Source organism: Perissodus microlepis, chromosome 19, assembly GCF_051167445.1.
Source record: "Perissodus microlepis isolate ML-2025 ecotype Zambia chromosome 19, ASM5116744v1, whole genome shotgun sequence".
NCBI lineage: Eukaryota > Metazoa > Chordata > Actinopteri > Cichliformes > Cichlidae > Perissodus > Perissodus microlepis.
The window spans coordinates 25,674,729-25,696,838 of NC_140479.1; the positions used below are offsets into that span (position 1 = coordinate 25,674,729).

Here is a 22,110-nt window from a genome sequence, read left to right on the forward strand (position 1 = left end):
CCGACAATATTTTCACGGACCGGCCTTTAAGGTGTCGCGGATAAATACAACAAAATAAAACTAGTACTGGTACCGAAAAAAAGAAGATTTATTCATAACACACGTGAAAAGACCCAGGAAAACCGAGTTAACGATAAAAACGATAACAAAATAACGCTGAAAACTGATAAAAACCTTGAAAACCATACATTTCACACCTGAGCCTCAACTCTCGCGGCCCGGTACCAAACGACTCACGGACCGGTACCGGTCCGAGGCACGGGGGTTGGGGACCGCTGCTTTACTGCACATTATGGTTCTCCATTTTTGTTTTAAAACAAACTTTCTTTGTCAGCAAACCAAGACAAACAAGAGAGGTCGAGTCCTGTGATTAAAGCTGATTTAAAAAATTAAAAGAAAGTTACTGGATTAATTCACGATTAGATAACATTTTCTTTAATAATACATTTATCATTTAAATTTATAATTTTAAAAGTAGTAGCTGATTCCATATATGCAGTTCCTGTGTCTGGACGACCACTGATATTAAATTAAATGTAGATCATTGAAGCTTCATGTAACTCCATCGCAGCCACCGGGCGCTTGGAGGAGGCGTGGCAAACCTTAATGTTGTCAAGTGACGCGGGGTGTGACGTGGCCACGGAGTAACGGGCGGATATTTTCAAAATGGAAGATATGGCAAAGTTTTGGAGGGGAACGCGAGAACAACATTTATTCGTCGTGTGAGGACTCCTGCAGCGGCTATCCATGCACTCTGCCTATCGGGGAACATTATTACAAACCTGCACGCGTCTGCGAGGCGAAAAGCCGCCACGATGAGTGTTTCGATCGGCGATAAAATTGAGGTGAGTGCTTTTGTTGGGCTAACGCCCACAAGCTAGCGTCCACTCGGACTGATGGCTTGTTCTCGAGTCAAGTCAAAGGCTGGAGTTACAAGTTAGCTAAACAATATCGCACTGAGAAGGAAAAAAACACTGTTTGCTTAATATAATGGGGATATGTTAAACTTTTCTTTAGTCATAGCTAAATATTATACTGCTTAACATCAATTACTGAGGCGATAGTCCGGTTTTTCGTTTTTAGCTTGTTTCAAGTGTCGTAAAGACATCGCTTTTTACGATTGCCTAAATGTGTTCTTCTTCTACTTATTATTATTGTTATTATTATTTAGTAGTACTAGTAGTGGTGGTAGTAGTAGTTAATGTAGTAGAAAATGTCAACATCGTCCCTGCGGGTGTGTAACCTTACCCATGCTCCCCCAGGACAGACATTGTTGTGTCGCGTCAGTTTGGGGACCCGTCATGCTGCTTGGAAACGGCTACAAGTGGGTCCTAATTAGCGGGAAGAGACCCGGGATAATTAAAGGTTTTGGTTGGCCATATGACAGCGTCAGGTGTTAGTGGCTTGTTTGGCAGTTAACGTTTGTTGTGGGTGGATTTCTCCCGTGTGGAGTCGTTGGTGGTTGTAGAGAACAATCCAGCAGGTCGCAGGTTACGGGAAAGATGTTTGACCAAGTTCTTCGCCATGGCTTTAACAACCTGACTGCTGGCTCCCATGCTAGCAGAGATGAGAAAGGAGGTTTTTGTTATGATCAGGAGTCGAGGATCGAGGTGTTTGCTTTTAAAGCTCTCGCTTCCCATGAGATTTAAATTTAAAAATGAAATCATGCTCACATTTTCCTGCAGATGCATTGTTTGTACAACTTCTTTTTGTGCACGCAGGACTTCAAGGTCCTCACTCTGCTCGGGAAGGGCTCCTTTGCGTGTGTTTACCGGGCCAAATCGGTGAAGACTGGTCTGGAGGTTGCCATCAAAACGGTGAGATAATCTACATCTTTATCAGTGATGCTGTAAAATTGTAAACTTGGAACTACTGGGTTATGACATATGTTGCCTCCCGTGGGGTTCTTGTGGTCTCTTGACCCGCCCCACAGATGAGCTCCCAGTGTTTCGTTGCCATTGTGGGTGGGAAACTGATTATTAGGATCAAACCAAACTGTACAACTTGTCACGCTGAGCCGATGAGTGGCAGGTGTATAATTATCTCTGTTGTTCCCATCTGCAGATTGACAAAAAAGCAATGCACAAAGCCGGCATGGTCCAACGTGTGAGGAACGAGGTGGAGATTCACTGCCGACTGAAGCATCCTTCCATACTGGAGGTAACGCTGACAAGCCACAGATGATTTCTTGCCATGAAGTGCTTGATACACAACACCAACCCTGCTGTTTATTTAAATATGCCTTCTCCTGTAGTGTATCTATACAATATACATTTTCTGTTTTGTTTTTTTTTGTTTTTTGTTTTTTTGCATCACACACAGATTCGCCTGTTTAGTGATGCACTTTAATAATTTGAAATGTGTGAATGCTTGCTTAGTGTGAGATTTACAGTTAAAGTTAACACCAGTGCTGTAACTGTAGGGATTCCTGTGTCTTTGTGGGACTGTTGTGTTTGATGATGCATATATCAGCTTTCTGTATTGTTGTCATGGTTATACAGGGCGTCCTTGATAGTACTTTGTGTAGGCGCTCCACCGATTTGTTTCCACTTCACTTAATCAGTAGTCTGGCTAATCTTCAGCTTTAAAGATTAACCAGGAAAGCAGGCAGTGGTGGTCCCACTGACACAGCTTTCAGGACCACAGTAGTACAATCATTTTAAAATCCAGTCAGATATATTCTATATTTTGTTCTTTCTCAATGTTTCCATATTTTGAGACGATGGTAAATGAATCATATTGTTATGTCTTTTGTTTTTGTAAAAGCTTTACAACTACTTTGAGGACAGCAACTATGTGTATTTAGTGTTGGAGATGTGCCACAATGGAGAGATGAGTCGGTACCTCAAAGAGCGAAAGATGCCTTTCTCTGAAGATGAAGGTCAGGCACATGTGTTTTTGTTTAGAAGCCTAAATATGAGTTGTGTTGTCAGCTTTGTGAGTTGCTACTACTGTAAAAAAAAACAAAAAAAAAAAAGCCCCAACAACAACAACTTTATTTTCGCCCCACAGCGAGACATTTCATGGACCAAACAGTGAAAGGGATGCTTTATTTACATACTCATGGGATCTTGCACAGAGACCTGACTTTGTCCAATCTTCTGCTGACCAGCAACATGAACATTAAGATAGCAGACTTTGGCCTGGCCACTCAGCTCAAACTCCCAAATGAAAAGCACTTCACCATGTGTGGCACACCGAACTACATCTCCCCAGAGGTGGCCACTCGCAGCGCCCACGGGCTGGAATCAGATGTTTGGTCACTGGGATGCATGTTCTATGCTTTCCTGATGGGTCGCCCTCCATTTGACACAGACACAGTCAAGCACACTTTGTCCAAAGTGGTTCTCGGGGACTATGAGATGCCTACCCATGTTTCTCTGGAGGCTCAGGACCTAATTTATCAGCTGCTGCAGAAAGACCCCGCCCAGCGGCCCAGCCTCTCTGCAGTACTGGACCACCCATTCATGACCCAGAGCCTGCTGGTCAGGACCAAAGAGCTGGGGCTTGGGGATGACGGGTCCATTGACAGTGGCATTGCCACCATCTCCACAGCCTACACCTCCTCCACCTCTGCCAGCAGCGGCAGTCGCCTCCAGAAGCGAACCAAGCACATGATAGGCTCTGCTCTGCCTAATCGCATGGCTCCCATCCCAAGCCTTCCACGCCAGCCCAACAGTGCCTGTTTTGAGGACGGAGACCAGTGGCAGCAGCAGCAGCATCCGCTGGAAAGGTTCAACAGAGAGGGCAGGAGCAGGGCGGCTCATGGTGGAGAAAGCGGAGAGCCTCATTCTCGCTACCTGAGGAGGGCTCACTCTTCAGACCGTCCCATGTCCACTTCAACAGGTTCAACTCATGCTGAGCTGGGGCGATGCCACTCAGAGGAGACTCTGGCTGGTATAGGACGCCCAGTCTTCCCCGTGTCCTCCACTCCACACCCGTTTTCAGAGCACGGAAGACTCCCATCTCCACCTGTCAAGCAGCCAGCAAAGTAAGCAGTCAGTCTGTTGATAATCTTTTTTTTCCCTCAGGTTATTGAGACTAACAGATGACACTCTCTATTTCAGTTCTGGGTATTTTTCCACAGAGACCGCACTTCCACCAAACTTGCAATTTCAGGACTTAGAGGGAGTTTCTAATTGGCTCAACACTGAAGGTAAAATAACACTTTTGTGCTCTTTTGGTTGTTTTAATCATGACTACAAAGTTTTCCAAAAGTTTTGCTTTCTTTCTCAGCCTCTGGACAGAGGTCCGCAGATGGCAGCGCCCACAGCAGTAGAGGACCTTTAGGTGTTCACAACTCCTGGTCAGATAAGCCCATGAGCCGAGGCGCGAACCTTCACCCCAACCTGCACCACCAGCTTCTTTCCAACTCCGACTCATACAGGGAGAACATCCCTGGATTAGAGTTCCAACCTCCTCCTGACAGAGAGTTAAAGCTCTCTTCAACTAAACCCAGTACAGATAAGCCGAAGAAAACGCTGAGAGACGTAATCCCGCCTCTGTGCGCCTCCCGACTGAAGCCGATCAGACAGAAGACCAAAAATGCTGTTGTAAGATTTTAATCTTTTTTTTTTTTTTTTTTTTTTAAATTTCTATGTGTGAACAGTGGATATATTTTTAGATATCTCATCTCTTTTTTCTTGTCTTCTATCCAGGTGAGCATTTTGGACACGGGTGAAGTTTGTATGGAGCTGTTAAAATGTCAGAGTGGTCAAGAAAGAGTCAAAGAAGTCCTCCGGATTTCCTGTGATGGCTCAATGGTACAGTTTCTGTAGGGCAATCAGCATTTATCATGCAGTTACTTAATAAATCTTTCCATGTTTGAAAAAAAATCTTCAGTCTTGTAAGTTGTGGCTTATTATGACCATCTGCTGTAGGTGACGATATACCAGCCTAATGGTGGAAAAGGTTTTCCTGTGCTGGACTGCCCACCAGCTCCTCCAGAAGATATTCTTATTTGTAGCCACGAGGATCTTCCAGGTATTCTGATGGATGCGTCCCACCTATTAATATCAGATAATAAAAAAATGTGACATAAAATTGTAATTGAGCTTTTTTTTTTTTCTTTTTTTTGTCACAGAGAAATATTGGAAAAAGTACCAGTATGCCTCCAAGTTTGTTCAGCTTGTTAAATCCAAGACTCCTAAAGTGACCCTTTACACCAAGTATGCCAAGGTCATGCTGATGGAGAACTCTCCTAACGCGGACCTGGAAGTTTGCTTTTATGATGGTGAGTCAGAGGTGTTTGCTGAACGTCAGTAATGAGGTGGCTGAGCTGATGAGTCTAAATTAACGTGTAATAACTGCATCATGCAGGCGCAAAGACCCACAAGACGTCCGAACTTGTGCGAGTGGTGGAGAAGAGCGGGAAGTCGTACACTGTGAAGGGCGAGGCGGGGCTGAGCGGCCTGAGCCCGGAGTGCCGGAGGTATGTGGAGCTGTCGGACGAGGGCCACGCCATGTGTTTATCTCTCGAGGCCGCCATCACTGCAGAGGAGCAGCGCAGCACCAAGAACGTCCCTTTCTTCCCCATAACGATTGGCAGGTGACAGGAAAATTCTGGCCACCTCGTGACAACTTTCCTTTGTTTTTTTTTTGTTATTTTTCTCGTCTTGCGTGACAAATGTTTGTTTTCTTTTACTTCCCAGGAGACCCACCAGCTCAGACGCTCCAGGCTCATCGTCTGTGCCCTCGCACCCGGTTCCTCCAGATACAGCATCACCTCCTAAACCTCCACAAATCACTCCTTCGGTAAGTTCTGACGTTACAGGATAAAATGAAGAATAATGTGGATTTCCACGCCAGACGCTGAGACGTCTCAGGCAAAAACATGTCATGTATGCAGTGTTCACTGGTTTCAGGCAGAGGGATTCTTTCCACAGTACAACCAGAAAACTAATAGTGAAAAAATCAAAACATAAAAACAGCACCTGGAGTCATGTGTGGGTGTGCAGGCCGTGATGAGATCTGCATTTGATTTTTACTGATTTATTTCTAGATGATTTCCTACGATGGGTCTGACTTCACCACAGCCAGCCTGAGTAAGAAAAGCTCCCCAGTGCGACAGGACCTCATTCAGAGCACAGGAAAGGTGGTCAAGTCGATATTTGTGCCAAATGTTGGATGGGCGTCCCAGGTAATTGATGACTAATTAATATTTTAAGACTGGGAATGTGAATTGACACTTTGACAAAAACCGAATCCTTGTTTGTTTGTATCTGTAGCTGACGAGCGGAGAGGTTTGGGTGCAGTTCAACGATGGTTCTCAGCTGGTGGTTCAGGCAGGAGTTTCCTGCATCACCTACACGTGTCCAGAAGGGAAGATCACCAGGTATGAAATACATTAGAAATGTCTTCTGTGTTCCCTTTAAGAGCTATGTTTTAAAAACTTTTGTGAGAGTAGATGTTTTTAATATGGCCATTTCAGAAGCCCCATCCACCTGCTGTTCACATCTTTTGCTGTAACAGACGCAGAGTGGAGGACAAACTAGCCCGAGAATAAAAATACAGAGCTTGTTATTTGCTGGATCTTTGGCCAGCTTTCCACACAGAAGAAGCCACAGTGTATTTGTATGGCACAAAAAGTAAGTGTTGTGTTCTCTGCAGGTATAAGGAGAACGAGAAGTTGCCCGAGCACGTTAAGGAAAAGCTTCACTGTCTCTCGACCATTCTCGGCCTGTTGGCGAGCCCGGCAGTGCATCACCTGCAGTCCCATTAATGCCTTGTGTATAGAGGCCTGTCAAAAAGCTGGAAGTAGCATTAGAAACCTTCATTTCTCTTCTTGTAAATATCTTCTATTTGTGTTGTTTTTACATGTACAGAAGACTGAGATTATGAAAAGATATATTTTTATTTTAATAAGCAGCTATTTTGTATAGTGTCTACATTAGCCCTGTTGGAAAACCTAGTGTTTGTGTGTCTTTTTGTTTTTTTACTGTTTCCTACTACTATGAAATGTGCGACCGATACACGCTGAAACAATAAAACATCTGGAGGCCGGGTGGAGGATCGCTGCACTTTCTTTTGCAGTCTTCTCTTTGCACTCCGTATTATGACAGAACTGTGTATAAAAGAAATTAAAGTATTTATAGCCAGTTTATGGTTTCAGTAATAGAGAATTCATAAGCATAGTTAATATAACTGAAACTTAGCTGGCAGTTACCTCTCTTTATATCTAAAGGAGAAAAATGAGGTTAGTTACTCAAAGTAAAGTCTGTCACTTAAAATCAATGGCGCTGAAGCTTTAGAGCCCTCATAATTCACATGGTACAGGAAGAAAAGTAAATACTGATTTCTTTGGTGCTCAAATATTTGCATCCAGACGAGCTCCTTTTGGAAATGTGGTGCTATTTATTTCAGTCGATGTACGTGGAGTAAATGGTATTTACCAAGACCTCTTACTAACTCGTTATTCTTGCATCATTCCAATTTTTCCAGACCAAAACACCACATAGAAACTGCTTTGGTTTTATTTGGTTAAGACATTTCATATAATACAGACCCATCAACGATTAGCTCAATGAAGCATCTTTATAGATTTTAAAGGATTTGGGAGCTAAGAGCTAAACTGCACTAATTTAATATCTAGGATACAGAGTAATAGAAAGTCATTAGAGTGGATGTTTTGTTTTGAGATAAAATAGTGTATTTTGGGTAAACTTTCAAGGATCATATTACTATTCTTTTGTCAACAACTCATTTATATAGAAGGAAGGCAAACCATTAAATATGTAAGTTATTTAAAAATAAAAAAATTAAACTGTCGCCTACATGATGTAAATAGTGGAGTTGTACTTGTGGAGCCATTTTTCACTCTTAGTGACGGCTAAAATCACTTTGCACTACAAGCTATACTCACACATTCTATGTACTGGAAGTGCTTTTTATCCATCCCATACACTCATACGCACATGGCTATATCAAAAAGATATCCTTGCAGACTGAAGGAGTCAGGGATCAAATCTCTGGCTCTCTTATAAGCAGGTGAATCACTTGAGTATGATTGTTGTAAAACTTTAAGAAAAAAAAAAAAAGCAGTGAAACACACCCAGATTAGTTTCACATGTTTATTTTGCCCTGTTGAATTGGCCATTTAATTAAAAAAAGTCACAAAATTGAGGATTCTTCTCAATTACAGAACCGATACAAAACGACATACTGTACGGATGTAAGCATAGGCGCATATACACGTACTGTACAAGACACCCAAGAAGTACACATTCAGGTGGAAGCCGGGAGCATGATGACACCATCTGGGTTGCAGAAATGACCAAGAGTGGGATTAACCATTTATATTTCCCATTTAGAAGCACAGTAAAGAACACGAGATAGGACACAGTATAGTGGCGTACACAGATACTCAGCCTTTTCCAATTTAAACAGGGACTCAACCACAGCTTCCTAGGTGAGGAAACACCTAGACTCATTTTAACCTGGTGTGGTACTTTTGAATTTATTGTTGCTTCACTACACTTTGAAGGCAAATCAAAACCAGGATACTCAGAAGGGTTGTTTACACATGTAGCGAAGGCCAACTTCCACTGTGCCGTCGCTCTTCTTTTGTCCCAGAGAGATGCTGGTGAGGTGGCCGCAATGACACAAATATATCCGCTCACAGGGCACGCAAGAGGACGGTGGGTTCCCTTGGATGCTGATGGAGGAAAGAAGACAGCAAGGGGAGCTCTCTGGGACAAGAGAAGGAATGCAGTAATCTGTATTTGCTGCAGGTTGGCACTCATTTCCCACTAGATGCTAGAGGGATGCAACAACCGCTCAGCTGATCTGTCCCTTTCACGTCACCTGAACAGCAAGACCCAGAATTTTACCGTCCCTCTACGTAAATCCCCACTTTTTCAAAAACATCACTGCTTTCATTTATATAAAACATTTCCCCCATAAAATCTCAATAAAATAAAGTTGCTCTTAGTAAATGTAAGGACATTATAAGATTTTAACAAAATCGTTAAAAAAACCCAAAACAAAATCTCACAGCGAACACTGGGAACGACAGCTGGACCTCCACCTACTCCCTTCACTTAAAATGTGACACAAATACAGCAGCTGGAACAGCAGACAGGTCAGAGAATAAGGTTTGAAGCACATGAGTGGATTGGACTGTTGGTTTAGTTAACTGGAAGAAGCGCTGAGAGACAATAAAGCTGAACAAATAACTCAATTATCTCAGACTGTTCAGATGAATACTCACTTTAGTTGGGTATTCAAACACACACACACACACACACACACACACACACACACACACACACACACACACACACCTGATTTTCTTATTAATCCAAAGTGACAAGCTACACAGCAGCCCCAAGTCTGTCCGTCGGTCACGTTTTCCTCAGTTTGCTCGCGTGACAGATACAAGCGGTGAAGACACTTGGGGAGTCCGTTTAAGGAGACTACGACCCCCACGAAAGCTCCCACTGGAATTCTGAAAAATCATGGAATTTCTCGGAAAACATCCACAGACAGATAACATGGGAATGTGATCCTCATCTTCCTGCACTGGAGCAACTCAAAAAGGATGTAGTTTGTTTATCTAACACACAGAAAAACACCCCCCCCCCCCCACACACACACACACGCCATAACAATCATTACGAAAAGAAACTTGGTCACATGGTCATGGAGACTTTATCCTCTTAAGATTTGAAAAATAATGCTCTTTTTCTTTTTTCCTCCTACACTCAAATTAAATTTAATGGCACTCGGGGGGGGGGGAACAAACAAAAAACTGCTCCCCTGTTTGTTTAAACCAATAAAACAATCTCATCACTCTCTGCAGTCGATTGGCCACAGTCACATAGCAACCTGGGATCTGTGGAGTAGTGTTCAAATGCCCAAACGCCTCCTCTCTCTACGCCCTTGCACGTAGCACTCAGTGGTATTGACCAGAATACAAACACACATCACTGGCACAGTTGGCCACAGTGTAAATGTGCCTGTGTGTAAGTGAGTGTGAGAGATACAAGGGATCATACATTGCACATCTAGTGGCACATCATTCTCCAGTCCTGATTCGGCCATTCTAATTAGTTACCTCTTCTGGACCCTTTCATCACAGAGACCTCACGCAAGAGAGAGAAAAATAAAATCAGCTATTAGACAAAAGTTCCCAAAGTTCACATTACAGTACTGTTAAAGTCTCATTAGACAAAACGAGGGAAAAAAAGGCAGAGGAAAAAAAAGCTTACATCCAATCACCATCATTTCCAATAACTATATAGGAAAAAGGTTTGTGTCTCGATTAGATATATTATCATCATTAACATCATATTTACTATGATTATTAATTATTATTATTATCACCACTGTCATCCGTTATTTGTTCAGGGATCAAATAGGGAGGTAAGGGGGTGGGAGAGAAAGAAAATAAAAGAAAAAAAAGAAAGTCAGTCACTGGGAGGAAGCCTTGGTAGCTATCGTGGAGACACAGTGCTGCTGGAAGTTGGGTGACATAGCAGAGTTGCAGCCCAGTCTCTGCAGCTCTTTTCCCAGCATGCTGCAGCAGCCCGGGGCTGGCGGGGCAGTGTTGGGTACCGTGGTGCTCACCGGGAGGCTTTTGGGCTGTTCGCCGGCAGGAGGAAAGTCAGGGTTGTGGCTCTGAAGCACGCTGCTGATGTGGTTCAGGAGGTCGTTGAAAAACTCGGGGACGCCCTCGTAACCTGGAAAGAGAAGGCAATATTAAGAAGAAGAAAAGCAGTGACTTCTGGCTGTGTGCTAAATAAACAATATTCTACCTAAACTGTTCTTATAAAGCTGCTCCTGGACACTAAAGGGAACATAAAAAATGTTCCCTTTAGTGTCCAGAAGGACCCTGAAACTTCATATTACATTAAAATAAGACTCATACTTAAAGAGGTTTCTGAGGTCATAGCTCAAAAGAGCCTAGGTCTGTGTTCCCATACACTTCCATACACCTTGCAAAAACAGAAGTCGCCCCCTGCTGGCCATTAGAAAGAATGCAGGTTTAAGGTTTTCTGCACAAGCTTCATGCTCTCTTGTGGTTAATAAAAAGCAGAAATGCAGTTAGCAGAACCTGTAGCTTAAACAGTTTAGGATTACACAGGTGCTGGCTGCTCTAAGGATGGATTCATTATAACTCCCAGTAAAATCTGAGGTTTATTTTCCACTTAATGAGCAGATACTTTAAAGAAGATGATTTATGTGTGTGTGTCTGTGAGATTGAGGCTGTGCCTACCTGGGAATGCATTGATGTCAATGACGGCGTGCTGGCCTGTTTGATTGTTGATGATTACATCGATGCCAAACAGGGACACGCCCAGTGCTTCTCGCAATGACCTGGACAATTCTCTGATGACATCATCACTGGGTGGCTGAGACACTCCCTCCACGTTCTCTCTCTGGGTGAAACAAATATTAAAATGTGCATTAGCTACACAGCCTTTAAAAGTCAGGGTTGTGGCCCTGAAAAGAACAAAGACATTATAAAAGAAACGAGATGACATTTCATTCAGTGACATTTTGGACGTACCGAGGTCAAGTCTGAGGACGACTCTGGTTTGGAAACATTGTGGCTGTTGAAGAAAATGGCTCTCCTGTCTGAAGCAGAAACAAAGGGAAAGGGTGAGGCGGAATTTTAAAGAGCGTTGACTACACGAAACATAAGAAACTCCCAAAGAATTAGTTCCCAAATCACTTTTCCGACGTCAATGGAAAACGTTCGCTCCATGTGTTCCTACCATACGCTTTCATGTAGATCAAATAAAACATAAGAACTGGTGAAAAATATAACTTCATTATTGAGAAACCTATTTAAGCCTAAAAATGTGACAAAAAATGCTGACCCGTTGAGATTAGTTCCTCATCATGTCCAATTATACATGTTCTCTTCCTGTCCCCACAGTGACTTCTACATTTTTTAAGGCTTTCAATATCTGTGACTAAAGGTAGGATTAATTATTGATAATCATAAAGGCTGCAAAACAGCAGTACTTAGCCTGAGGAACTGTAACCAATGCAAACAATCAGTTTAATATGTAGCTCATGATCCTGAACTAAAGAGGTGTTTATGCAAGAAAACAACTTCAGAACAAGGCGGCTTTATTCCTGCAGCCTTATGTCAGACATCAGCTGTGGGTTTACCACAGTCTGTTATTCAAATTTCAAAAATATCAGCAAGTTAGGACATGAAGTGGAAGCAAATTATTAATTATTTTAAAAATGAACAACCTTGCCTGCCAGTTATACCGTTTGCTTATTTCCATGAACCCTCTGACAGTATGTTGTTTTGAATTTTCTCAATAGAGGATACACCAGACCGAAGGAGGTAATAAAGGATGCACTGAAGCACCTTTTCTTAGTATTTAGATACTTTAAACACATCTTATTAAGGCTGCCATGCAAATGCTTCTGGGTGACTTCACTCAGTCTTTTTTCATTGGAAAGTTCCTATTTGACTGCAGCCCTGGTGTCACGGTGCAGTTGTCTAGATTTTCCATCATCTGCACTAGGTGGCGCCACAGTTCAACCATGGCCTTTAGTAAGTAAAACTCATGTTTTCTAAATTTGAATACCTGGTATTTAAAAAACAAACAAACAAACCCCCCAAAAAAGAATGTTACTAAACCACACTGATGTAATTCTTTTTCATTTTAAAAAGTCTTCAAGTCATCCAGGTCGAGTCTGTGAGCTGAAGACAACATCATATCCTGGCGTGCTCAGACCTCCACAAAGGGATAAACCAAACAGCCACTTCATAAATGCATAGCCCAGCCACCTCAGCAGAACAAGACTCAGCTGTACACCTGCACCTAAAGGATCAACAATACTGTCGAGGATCCCAGTATTCACTTTGTTTTGAACAAAAATGGTTTGAAAGAGCAGTAAAGGAGGCCATTTACATGCACTGTGAATGGACCACTTGCAAACGGGACAACCTCCACTAGGAGTAAAATGCCCTGGACTGTGCATGATTTGTTTTTAGAACTGAAGAAGCCTCTTGGATGAGAGGTGAACTCTAAATAACTGCAGTTGGCCATTTTTTTAAGCTCTCAAGACAAGTCTCTCAGTCATACCTACAATGTGTTGAGTGTTCCATATGTTTACATCAATAGGTTACTCATTGGGCTCGGGTGAATGTGACAGGAATGTATCACAACATTTTTACCTACGTTTTCTCTGATTTCTAACTTGTAATGATTAACATGAATCAGTGTTCGAGAGAAAGGAGTGGAGGGAAACTGTGTGTTCCATCACTGTCCAAATAAATCTGCCCTTCGGCACGGCGAAGGTCGCGGTAATGAAATGTTCGGCGGATTGGCTCATTCATTCCCTGGCTTGATGGGCAAAGCTTCACTTTAAGAAGGAAGGCTGACTGGGACAGCCCATCTCTCACTTTCCAAACACTAACCCATACTTCAACCTTTCAAAGCACCCTTTCCATCACTTTCTAGGTACAAAACATAATGCATAGCTTCAGGCTGTGGGGGACAATGACCTAAGCGCTGTGCAGATGTATTGCTGTGCTGTGGTGAGCTTTTCTGTTGTACCAGCATTCCAGGCTGAAACCAGCCATCCTGTCTGCACGGTTACACAAAGCGGACGACTACGCTGACGGCAAAAATGATTTGCATGTGGGCCTCTGCTGTATCACATGCAAATACTGGAGTCATTTGTGTCTGGGGATAACCCTGTATTCAAAGACACGTTATGGGTAAAGCTTTTGACATGTTTATGGAGAAAAACACTGCTGCTCTTGTCTAGTTTTGACAACATGTACCAACAGGGTATAACTCAATTGCACTCTGCTGCACCCCTTAAAAGGGCGAACAGGTCCAATCACAGGGACCATAAAGCCATTTTATGAGCTCTTTTATTGGGTAATTTGGAGAAGCTGTGCAGATTGCACAGACTGACCAGTGTGCCTGTAAGCAGCGCTCGGACTTCCCCACCTGTCACTCTCACTGTGTGTCCGTTCTTAACCTTACCTGCAGGTCCAGCAGGGAAGTTCTTAAGGGAAGGTCTCTCCACTACAGTGTAGGAGTCTCCCACCACGAACACTTTGTAAAGCACTGCGTTATGGTTGATGAAACTCTGAATCACACAAGGAGGCTTCACATCCTTCAGGTCCTCTTCACTGAAGATAATGGCCATCTGTGGGCAGGAGGCCACACAATAAATGACAAAGAACTTGACAGGAAACATTGAGGTCAATCAGCAGTTAGAGGCAGGTTAAAATCTAACTTCATTCAGTGCTGCTTGTGCCGCTGAAATTGACACTCCTGGCAAGCTAGCCAAATAGACTTAATGCCTCCACAGTGTTATACCTACATGAGGTAAAACACTATCAGATTTTGCTGTTTGGACTAGAGTTAAATGACAATCCTCTAACAGAACAGGTATTAGCTAAAGCAAACTTTTGAGGGTGTGAGTGACCTCTGAATCCTGCAGGCCTCTTACCTCATGGGAGTTGGTGCCATGAGCCACCCGTGTTTTGCAAACTGTGGAAGAAATGAAGACAAAGAAAAGTGCAGAGTTTACAGCAGAGCACAAACCCTTAAATTTCTGTTATATTTGAGATGATGATGATGAACAAAGAAACATGGCAACAGGTTTAAAAAAAAAAAAAAAAAAAATATGTGTGGTGAGTAGAAGGAATTAAGATGACAACAGCGGAGCTACTCACTGAAGGGGAATGAGAGTCCTTGCCTCTTGATTTGCTCCAGCACGTCTGGGCTGCACTCAGTGTTGAGGACCATGAATGGAGGAGAGCAAATCCTCTCATCTATATATTTAAAAAAAAAAGAAAAAAGAAAAAAAAGACTATATTAATGCTCAGGAGATGTGTACTCTTGGTTATTTTCACTACAGAAACGTATAAAAGTTATTGCTTTGTTTAATCCACAGTTCAAATTTGGAAGATTTAAGTTACAAAGACATCAAACTCATTTTCTTCTGCAGTTTTAGCTTTAACATACAGTTTCAACATAATGTTTCAGCAACTCACATGGCTAACAGTCATATGCTATGATCTTTAGTACTAGGTCAAAAAGTTATTTTTATAACTCATCCCTGTGATGTGTTTACAGAAGAAACACAGCAGAGGCCATCTGACACTGTCCTTCTGCTCCTTACAAACACATACGTTAAATTAATCATAGCGACTACTTGCTTAACCTTAACCACCACCTTTTTTTGTTGATCCCTTTAGGGATCACAGCAGTGACTCATTACTTCCTATTCCTAGTACAGTCTTCTGTCACGTCACTTCTGTCCTTCACTACATCCATGAATCCTCTCTGTGACATCCATCTTCAACATCCTTTGTTCAATAAATCCACCGTCCCTTCTCATGTTCAAAAGACTTCTTTTATGTCCATAAAATATCTAAGTTCAGGTCACCACAAAAACCCACACAAATACAATGATGAAATATAGGAAAGCATCCAATTTAATGAGGAACTAAGGATAAACCAGCTGACGACACGCAGAGTCATCGGGCACGTCACCTGATGGACTCACAGGCCTGATATTTCACAACAAACACACTTGCAGTTACAATGTCTTTAAAATTCTCCAGTATTAACCACAGAAATTCTGCTTCTTTTTCACCCATCTCTATATTTTTTGTCTGTTTACAAGTATGTTTTTCCATCACATCCTGCAGCAGCAGGTTGGTTGGTTCTGATAAGACTAAAAATTTTAAAAACATCCTGCAGCTTTGACAAGCGTCACCATATCAGGACATATCAGGACTGGGGATGCATCTATATTAATGTTTTGTATTCTGTAATTTCCCCTCCGCAGTAGGTATATGGGGGCAATAAGGCGGACGGGTTGGAGATAACGCCACAGGAAATCATTGGCTGGGCCAAAACAACAGCTGGCAAAATGTTAATGACCAAAACACAATAGAAACATGCCAGTCTTTGTGTGCCGTGGGCCTCAGCAGTGGCAGGGCTCTCAGCTGCTGCTAGTGCTGAGGTCAGGAGAATCTCATTTGCTTAAATTAAGTCCAGTGCAGAGTGCTGAACTCTGGGTGCAGTCAGAGTTTTACAGAAACCATGTAAAAGTGGCCAAAAGGAACCACAGAAACGACTTAAATGAAGTTGTTGGAAGCAGAATTATCATATTGATGTTCTATGCTTTCACCTACCATCAACAGTTCTTTCAATAAAAAGACAAAAACAAACCAACAGAGGTGCATGTGCGAACAAAAATGTCCATAGCTGGTTTGGATCCCGCCAGTACAGAGCTCATGTGACGTTGGGCTAATATTCTGGTACACTCACTACGAGCATCTACTCAACTTAAAGCTACAGAAGTTCCCAGATGTGCAAACTGAAGGAGAGCATCCCCAGCTCTGAGCTACTCTGGAAAATATACAGACCTGATTCTCCTGAAATTATTCATAATTCCTAGTGTATGTCTGTCCAGATTTGACCTTTGACCTTTTGGAAATAAACGTCAATTTATCATTTTATTCTGTTATCCATTTTTGGGATATTTCATTATTAGGAGCATAGCAGTAATGCTATTGAGAGGTCACGCTGACCTTTAAACCACCGACATGTTGACAGTCAAGAGCCCCCCCCCAGTTGAATGAGATGAAAAGAAACTGATATGGGGATAAACCTAAAACATAATGGTGCTGGTGAAGAGGTGTTATATCAACTGTTGCTATGTGAGGTGATAACAAAGCATATAAAGATGCTTGGTGTTAAGGATCCTCTTATACTGTTATTTCACAGAAAATTAACAGGCAACAATTAAAATCATGGAATTGTAGCTAAAATAAGAGATTGTAAGAGATTCAGTGTAGTCTATAAACATGATAACTGTATAATCTTTCATTTCATGCATATAGGCATTTATTTTACTATATACAGTAGCTTCTTTAGCCAAAGAAAATGATGAAATAACCTTAATCTTACTGTACAAAACTAATATTGTAAACACACATTTCAGTTAAGACTGAGATTATGTTGCTGCAACTTTAAACTGCTGAATTTTTACAAGCAGTTTTTCTTTAATTTTTTCTTATAGTGCTGACATTTCAAGTGCAATAACTCTACCTTGAAATAAAGTGATTTACATAACCAGGCTCTACAAGTCTGATCCTATGACAGTTTTATCACATGCAGCGGTGATTCTGGTGAAACGTTAGCTACAGCTGTGAAAATAATGTCTTAATAACCCAGGAAAATCCTTTAGGTACCTCCATCTCGTGATGGGTCCGAGAACAAGACATTAAACATTCCCCTGCTCTGCTGCTGGCAAACATGTGTTTCCACACTATTTAGAAAACTAATTTTCAGGAATGCGTTTGATTTTTATGTCCAAAGAAAATAAATCTGGTTATTTAAAAAGACTTAACCACAAAGGGTTTATTTTTGGTTGCTTCAATACTCCTGTTCTCTTGTTCTGTGCACTACGACCTTTGCCTGTGAAGCTGGGTCCATTCCAGGGCTGGCTTTGTACCCGCCAGTGCTGGGAGCAAGCCTGGAGGGTTACCCATGAGTCATCTGTGCACTGCCTACAACTGTGTTCCCTTTTAGTGATGTTATTTTATCAGGTCAAGAACAGCATCATAATAAAAAGAAAAGCCTGATGGTAAAAACATGCCCATTATATCACTGAGTTCCCAAAGATTGATAGTGTTACATTTGGCTAAACAAAAACCATCACAAGCCCTGAGCCTTGTCAAATGAGAAAAATTCAAGCTCCAAGTTCAGGTTTTATAATAAAACGAGCAGAGACTGGTGGACACGAGTGAGTAGCCAAGTTTGTAACAGTGTGCATGCTTGGCTCTGGCTGACACTTTAGGGGGGAAGGAGGTGGAGGGGAGGATCAATCTCTGGCTCTGTCTAAACATTACATGCTTGCAGCAGACCCAACGGAGCCGAGGACAGTCTTTATGGGCCTCTACAATGGACAATGAGGTACTTTTAAAAAAGGGATTATACAGTTATAAAGTTTTCAGGATCAGGACATCCCTTATATTAAGTCATTCGTCCACTAGATTACAACATAAACACACAGTCAAATAAACTCCAAATGCATAGGCCTTAACCGGTCACTCAAGAGGAAAGAAAATAACCAAAAGGCCTCTTTTAACACTTAAACTCAGACGACACTATTCTCTTGTTTGAGGATTTAGGTGAAGAGAACTACAGCGAGCCAAGTTTCATTATACTTGCTAAACTGTGGTGCTGTTTAGGTGAAAGGCTAGACTCTCTTGTTGCTATTTAGAGCTTGTTTCCTAGAAACCCGAGCATCCTCTCTTTGCTGCTCTCTTCTTGTCCCTCCAAGGCAAAGCAGCAGGATTTTTTAATATTCTAAATTGAACTGGAAACACGGCTATGCCCTGAGAGCATTGCTTGTCTCAATGTCGTGCTCTAAGAGGCTTACGCTCCAATTAAAATTATGAGTCATTTATGAAAAGGAAAAGAAAAAAAGAAAAAAGGAAAATGTGATTGTTTTCCCACAACATGCAAATCCAGGTATTATGTAATGATGATCACAAAGCACAGTAGGGCAGGTGAACCTGACAGGCAGGAACTCAAGGTGGCACTTGGCTCTTTGAGCTCACACAACTGTTTCTCATAGACTTTTCTGTGAATGACAATAATTAAATATTGATCACTTGCATAAACCGGCTCTGCTGGTCCTCACAGAGACATAGAATAATACTGCAGCACAGGAAGCACAACTGGATGGTTGTATAAATACCCAAGGAAGAGTTTCAGTTTAATTTCTGTTATCTTGAGGTGGAGAGGAAAATGTTTAAGACTCTAAGAGTTGGTGTGACAACGGTTTCTGTCTATAAAAAACAGACTAAGATATCAAAAACTCGTGTATACACAGGAACCAGCAGATTCCACTAAGTAACATAAACAGTTACCTTGGTCTGGCTCACATAGGAAACACAAAGCAACTCTGACAACAGATCGGAGCCAAATTTCCAGTGACACTGATCCATTAGTGCTCGTGTGGCTCTTTTCTGGCTGCTTTATATTAAACACAGCATTAGGACGAGCTAAATCTTGCACTTAATTTTATTTTAATTTAAACAGTTTGGAGAAGAACAGCTAAATGCACTGTGACTGAGGCCATTTAATACTGAGAGGCCACTCGAGTGACAAAATAAGGTTTGCTTTTCCACAAGCGCACCTCAAGAGTTTCCTCCTATTGAGTACTATTCTGAGTCATACAGACTGAAACATGGCCGGCTCTCTATGGTCTTTAAGTACTGGGTTGCCTTGGCAGCTGCTTCAGGACTCCATGGTCTCTGCTGATAAGGAGAAGGAAGAGGCTGTGCCTAGGAAAGCAAGGCTCAAGAAAAAAAAAAAAAAAAAAGGAAGACGAAGAAGAAAAAAAAGAAAAGAAAAACCCCAAAATCTCTTACACTATCCTCTTCTTTAACTTGGGGCGTATGCTGATAGTCTACAGTCTAGTATTACAACAGGTTTACTGTATCATTGCTTCTAAACTGACTAAATTGTCATGGATGCCTTGGCATGCAGGCCTAACTGTGAGCAGACAGCACCACTTACATTAATGGAAGTAGAATGGTGAAAGGAAAAAAGAGCTTCGTAAAATGCAGCTAGTGAAGCATCTTCCTCTTCAAACCGATCACACACAGTGAGGCAGAGTGATGCATCTTAAACTCGCTGTTGCGTAACAGCAATCGTGTCTGTTTGGATAAAAAAGACGTCGTCTTCTCGTATTTCTATTTTAGGAAAGCACCGACATGCTGATACAGCTCTGAGTCTTTGCTCTGACATCAGACTGCAGCTCATCACACACAAACTTGGTGAGATCATAATTATAAAGGTTTATTTTCTCCTGCCATGTATGGGTTTAAAGGAAATGTGGATGAGTCACAGGTGTGCTTACAGTGTGTGTCAGTAGCGAATGTCCCTCTGTAACTAAAAGCCATCGCCTGCTGGTAAGTTTACTTGATCAGTGACAGGGGAAGGTGTTGCTCGAGTGACCTGAAGGCAAGTTCTGATCATGCTACGATAAAGCAGAGAGAAATAGACTGGTGCATTTTGTCACATGTGAGAAAGGAGGAACTATGATATCAGCAAAGTGCTCAGCTCATGTTTATGTAAATATAAATGTGAACACTTAAAGTAACACAGTTCAAGTGAGAAGCTACAGCGCCTCTCTGCTCCCCCTTCCCTGGGATGTGAAGAGCACAGTCAGAGGTCCTAAAGGTAACCTCAACTTCCCTCTCAATAACATTAAACAGCAGGCCGTGGCTTTTAAATCAAAATCAAAGCCTATTTTTAGACAGCTTCTGTTTTCACATAGCGAGCTAGGAACAGAGACACTAATGGTGCTAGCCATCCACTTATCTCACAGTCGCCCGAGAACAAAGCTGAATCTTTAATGGCGAACGGTTTATACAAAGCAGGACATTCAGTTCACTCAAAGAACAGAACACATCATCGCCCAACTATCTGGCTTCTGTGAAAAGTTAACCCTAAAACACTAATGTTGGATGAGTTTCATAAATCTCGCTTAGTGGTTGTGTCTCTTTTTGTTTATTTCTCCCACAGTTGTCAGTGATGCAGGGAGACCGTGTCTTCACTGGCCAAGGCTCACATGTTACAGGAATGGTTCCCAGCTTTGTTATTAATTTGATTTGATTTTTTTCCCCATCATCTATTTCCTAATTTATCACTAATTTTAGTGCGTTTTTATGAGGTCTCCCCAGTGATACTTCTTTCACTTTATGAGACGTTGTATAGGAGACATACGAGAAAATTACCTCAATTTGTCATGTACTGTTGTACTTGAATATATTTTTATGATAAGTATGTTTTATTGTGTATATTATATCGGGTACAAAAAAACCCCAAAAACCCCAACAACTACCAGGTGTTAGTGACAGTGTCTAAAGTGTGAGTACAGGTTTTAATTAGTGAGAAAATCCTCTCCTTCACTGAAATACGCTGATTTGTTCCAAAATTTCTCCAATGCAACCGAGCCTCACACCAGTCAGTCTCACAAAGTTACCGACAAGATCTTACCTCGCATACAGCTTTCTAATCTGTGGATGAGCTGGTAGGATTTGCAGCGATCCAGCAGAGTTCGGATAGCAGGAAGTGGATCCAGGATGATAGTCTCAGGATGGGCATCAATGTAGTCCTTGAAACACAGATTTACAAACCTCTTAATTTTTACATTCAGAGAGCATTTACCATTATCATAAATGTTATTTTTTTTACATCATGTATGTCCACACAGATGCAGTTCTCTGCATCATGACTAAACAGGTTTTGTATTGGTTACAGTAACATAACTATGGTCAAAGGCCATGACTTAAAAAGAAAACTGCCATTATTGGATATCTGAATCCAGATATCCTGGCTATGATTTCCCAAAACTTCTTATTCTGTGTAAATAAACCAACTCTTTGGAAAAATAACTGATGACTTACTAATGGAAATGTTTGTGGCTTTTATTTTTAAACGTAACTAATGTGCTAAAAGGGCAACCATCTGCCACGGCACACACACAAATATAGATTAGAAATGTTAAACAAACATAATCATGTAGACAAATCCAAACACTGAGTTGAAGGGTCAACATGCCTCAATCTGTTTTTGTGTGTAAGCTAGAGAGAGCATGAGATGTATGCCAGCGGGTCTTTATAGGTTACATCACTGCATCTCTGCATGACCTGCTGTTAGATCAGCATGAGGCTGGCCATTTTACATAACTGCAGTCCCCTTCTCTTCTCTCGCCTTCCCGGCTTTCCTCCAACTCCGTCCTCACACCACCTCCTCTCTGTTCTCGGCCGCTCTCCATCATCTCCACACTTGATTTTCGGCTACATGGATCCCTTTGCCAAGAGTTCATTCCGAGCGATTTCATACTGAGTCACAAACGCTGTCAGGTGGAGCTGGCTAGCCTACACATTACACAAACAGCCCGCCTGCTCACATCGCAACTCCGCTGTCACACACATTTACATGAAATTAAACACATCGTGCAATATAAAACATCAAGCACATGTACAGTGGAAATAAATGTCTATTTTTGAACAGAGTCTCAGTACACACACACGCTGTAGCACAAAGAATGTAAACCGACGCCTTTGCCTTGACATGGAGGACCCAT

General features: G+C 41.9%; 2 protein-coding genes across 3 annotated transcripts in view; one reads left to right on the plus strand and one right to left on the minus strand.

Moving 5' to 3' along the window:
- The first annotated feature begins 654 nt into the window (after positions 1-654).
- On the plus strand, positions 655-7,697 carry plk4 (polo-like kinase 4 (Drosophila)). Of its 2 annotated transcripts, none has more exons than XM_084914289.1 (15): positions 655-845; positions 1,722-1,817; positions 2,065-2,160; positions 2,767-2,881; positions 3,013-3,991; positions 4,068-4,156; positions 4,237-4,553; positions 4,659-4,763; positions 4,881-4,983; positions 5,084-5,233; positions 5,320-5,548; positions 5,652-5,754; positions 6,002-6,139; positions 6,228-6,334; positions 6,610-7,695. In XM_084914289.1, exons 1-15 carry the CDS (start codon positions 816-818, stop codon positions 6,719-6,721), a joined length of 2,769 nt encoding a protein of 922 aa, XP_084770415.1. In that variant the 5' UTR covers positions 655-815; the 3' UTR covers positions 6,722-7,695. The 2 variants fall into 2 exon arrangements, with proteins under 2 accessions (XP_084770415.1, XP_084770414.1); XM_084914288.1 differs by lacking the exon at positions 655-845 and adding an exon at positions 1,201-1,610 and having other exon boundaries at positions 6,610-7,697.
- Positions 7,698-8,055: 358 nt separating this feature from the next.
- LOC146366126 (inositol-tetrakisphosphate 1-kinase-like) overlaps positions 8,056-22,110 on the minus strand; it is a 32,364-nt gene continuing 18,309 nt past the window's right edge. Inside the window, exons 5-11 of the mRNA XM_084914290.1 lie at positions 21,018-21,135; positions 14,663-14,761; positions 14,437-14,477; positions 13,965-14,130; positions 11,510-11,577; positions 11,216-11,378; positions 8,056-10,679 (exon numbers count right to left, since the gene is read on the minus strand). Of these exons, the coding sequence (XP_084770416.1) occupies positions 10,411-10,679; positions 11,216-11,378; positions 11,510-11,577; positions 13,965-14,130; positions 14,437-14,477; positions 14,663-14,761; positions 21,018-21,135 (924 nt within the window). The 3' untranslated portion in view covers positions 8,056-10,410. The remainder of the gene's footprint in view (positions 10,680-11,215; positions 11,379-11,509; positions 11,578-13,964; positions 14,131-14,436; positions 14,478-14,662; positions 14,762-21,017; positions 21,136-22,110) is intronic.